The 2,770-nt window shown below is 47.3% G+C and overlaps 1 protein-coding gene across 1 annotated transcript in view; it reads right to left on the reverse strand.

Annotated features, from left to right (window-relative positions):
• Positions 1-944: 944 nt before the first annotated feature.
• The window catches only part of LOC104516801 (nucleoside diphosphate kinase-like), a 2,196-nt gene continuing 370 nt past the window's right edge, over positions 945-2,770 (reverse strand). The window contains exons 2-4 of the mRNA XM_010161248.1: positions 2,237-2,338; positions 1,404-1,516; positions 945-1,062 (exon numbers count right to left, since the gene is read on the reverse strand). Of these exons, the coding sequence (XP_010159550.1) occupies positions 945-1,062; positions 1,404-1,516; positions 2,237-2,338 (333 nt within the window). The remainder of the gene's footprint in view (positions 1,063-1,403; positions 1,517-2,236; positions 2,339-2,770) is intronic.

Here is a 2,770-nt window from a genome sequence, read left to right on the forward strand (position 1 = left end):
TGCTCTGATGGAGGCAGACTCCTCCACTGAACACCTTCAGCATCGTGACTGGGTTTCTTTTCGTGCTCAAAGACATGAAAAAACCCACGCTGAAGTCACTTCTGGAACACCTTATCCATGCACGGCTTGCTTGGAAATTCCAGCAATGAGGGAAAGAACGGCAACGAGGGCAGAGCCAGCCGGGGAAGCAGACATCACTGCTGCTCTGCAACACGTCAGACGGCGGCTACGGTAAAGTGCCCCAAGGTAGATCCCCCTCAGCTACCTCACATTAATCTTCTTCCTACATAAAAGGGCATTTCGGAAAGCCTGGCCTGTTAATCCTTCCTTAAAATGCTAAATAAATCCTGGGGCGGGGGGAAAAGGCAAGTGGGAATAGCGTCAAGCCAGAGGACAGCTCTCATTTTAAGCAGAGCCACGCTCTGGGCGCAGGCCGGCGCGTTCTGGAGAGAGACGTCAGCTTTTTGCTGCAGCCGTGTTGCACGTAGGGATTCTCCTGACTTGCTATCAAGCTCAATCCTCAACATTTGGGAATACTATCAATAGATTTACGTACCACCAGTTGTCCCCGAACATTTTAACAATGTTACCCTCTGTCACCGAGCCGTTTGCATATTTATTTACCCAATAAATTTGTACCACACTGTTTTCTATTTACTGAAATACCCTCTTTGACTACAGTTTCAGGGAAATATATGCATCACACACTCTGTGTTTCACTCTCACATCTCTCACCCCCAGAAGCAGCTCTTAAAAAGTACAATTCCATCTCTAACCTGGCAGCTTTGTACCCAGAGCAGCAGCAAACACTGACTGCATTCAGTATTCACCACAGAGCAATCTCACCGAGAGAGGTTCCTACTGGTTTCTGAAGGGCTTTGCAATAGCTAGAGCCTACCAGCTGTTTATAGACCGTGAGGATAGCAGAAGGTACAGGCCCAGTTTTACTCATAGATCCACTCATGAGCACAGCTTCTGTAATCAACCAGTTCTTCCGGAGTGAACCATAAATTGATCTCCGTCTCCGCACTTTCCACAGAATCACTTCCGTGAATGATGTTCCTAGGAAAAGAAAAGGTGGATGGAAAAGTAATGCAATCCCCAAAGCAAGGCAAGCCTTTGGGTTTGAAGTGATCTCCGTTATGCAGAGAAGTTTTAAGTGACTGTAAAGTAGAGACAGGCGCAGAGTATGCGCTCCCAGCTCCGCTCATGGTCTGTGCCAACGGGGAAGACCACAACCCGATCTCCATCTAAAGATCCTAACGTTACATGGGCACAGGGAATGGCAGGTCCGTAAGACAGAGGAGGATGGAGCCCAGTTCCTACACATCCCGTGACATATATCACGCCAAGCCACTGGGCATTCCGTGCTGTTAGATGACAGCGATAGCCGTGGAACATACCTTCCAACCTGAACGCAGAGGTCACCACGAATAGTGCCAGGCTTTGAATCGAATGGATTAGTTTCCCCCAGCATCACTCTTCCAGTCTTAATCACGTTAAGACCTTCCCACACCTGACAGAAAAATCCAGTGAGGTTATTAAATCTCAGCAGGAGATAAAATAGCAAGAGTTAATCATTCCTCCCAGAATTACACAACGCCGTCCATCACGGCACAAATCACATTCCAGATGTTCGGAACAGTGAGACAAACGTCGTCTCCGGTTTCTCTATCAGATTCTTGAAGGACCTGCTGAGGTTCTCCCCGTCTGCACCGCACCTCCCCTCACCAAGGATGGGAGGGGAACAGTTTTAAAGCCCAGGATGGGAAACAGCCTTACAAAGCTGCCCGCTCGCTGAAGACCTCCACCACCAGCTGAACTCTCTTACAGACACACTGCAAAGGGAAAAGGAGAAAATCCCTTCTAATGAGGTTACAGTGAAAAAACTTCTGAAGGCACTACAGCTTAGGAGTATAGTAAAAATATTGCACCACCATTTTTCAACTTGCTTAACGCATGGCATTTCATGGAGCGGGGATTGTACTGTTTCTCAGGGTCCCAGCGGTGCTTCCCCCTTTACTCCTGCCCTCTCCCTCAAAGGAGAGAAAGATTATGGAGGAAAGGTTAAAGAAAAAGGAGTTAACTGTGCATCTTCCCATTTACATTATTTGAATCAAGGTTTTTAAGTCCCTTTAAAAGGAAACTAGAATTCAATAGGTAACACAGTCTGATTGCAGGTGAGACAATTAAACAGCGTATGCTTCTTCAACGAGCTTCATTCTCAGGAACTCACCATGGCTACGATGGGCCCCGAGTGCATATACTGCACCAGACCGTCGTAGAACGGCCGCTCCTTCAGGTCAATGTAGTGCTCTCTCAGAAGGTCTTCAGAGGCCTGCATTAAAAACCAAGCAACCAAACAAAAAAAAAAAGCTTACTGTAAGAACTTAAGAGCATACTGAAATCACACAGATTAACCATGGAGCACCATTAATCCTAAAACTTGCACGCAATTGTGGATGCCCCATCCCTGGAAGTGTCCAAGGCCAGGCTGGATGAGGCTTGGAGCAACCTGGTCTAGTGAAAGGTGTCCCTGCCCATGGCAGGGGGTGGGACTGGGTGGGCTTTGAGGTCCCTTCCAACACAAACCATTTTGTGATTCTGTGATTCAGCAGTTCTATCATCTTCCTAGAAGTACTTTTGGTCGATATGAATTTGAACCGTTGGCTTTAACCACAGCTGAACTGAGAACGGTACCTTTGCCAACACAGGCAGCTATGCCACCCAGTACTCGTTGAAGATATGCAGAGATAGTTATTAGGTGTAG

This window comes from Eurypyga helias, unplaced genomic scaffold (assembly GCF_000690775.1).
Source record: "Eurypyga helias isolate BGI_N326 unplaced genomic scaffold, ASM69077v1 scaffold24671, whole genome shotgun sequence".
Classification (NCBI taxonomy): Eukaryota; Metazoa; Chordata; class Aves; order Eurypygiformes; family Eurypygidae; genus Eurypyga; species Eurypyga helias.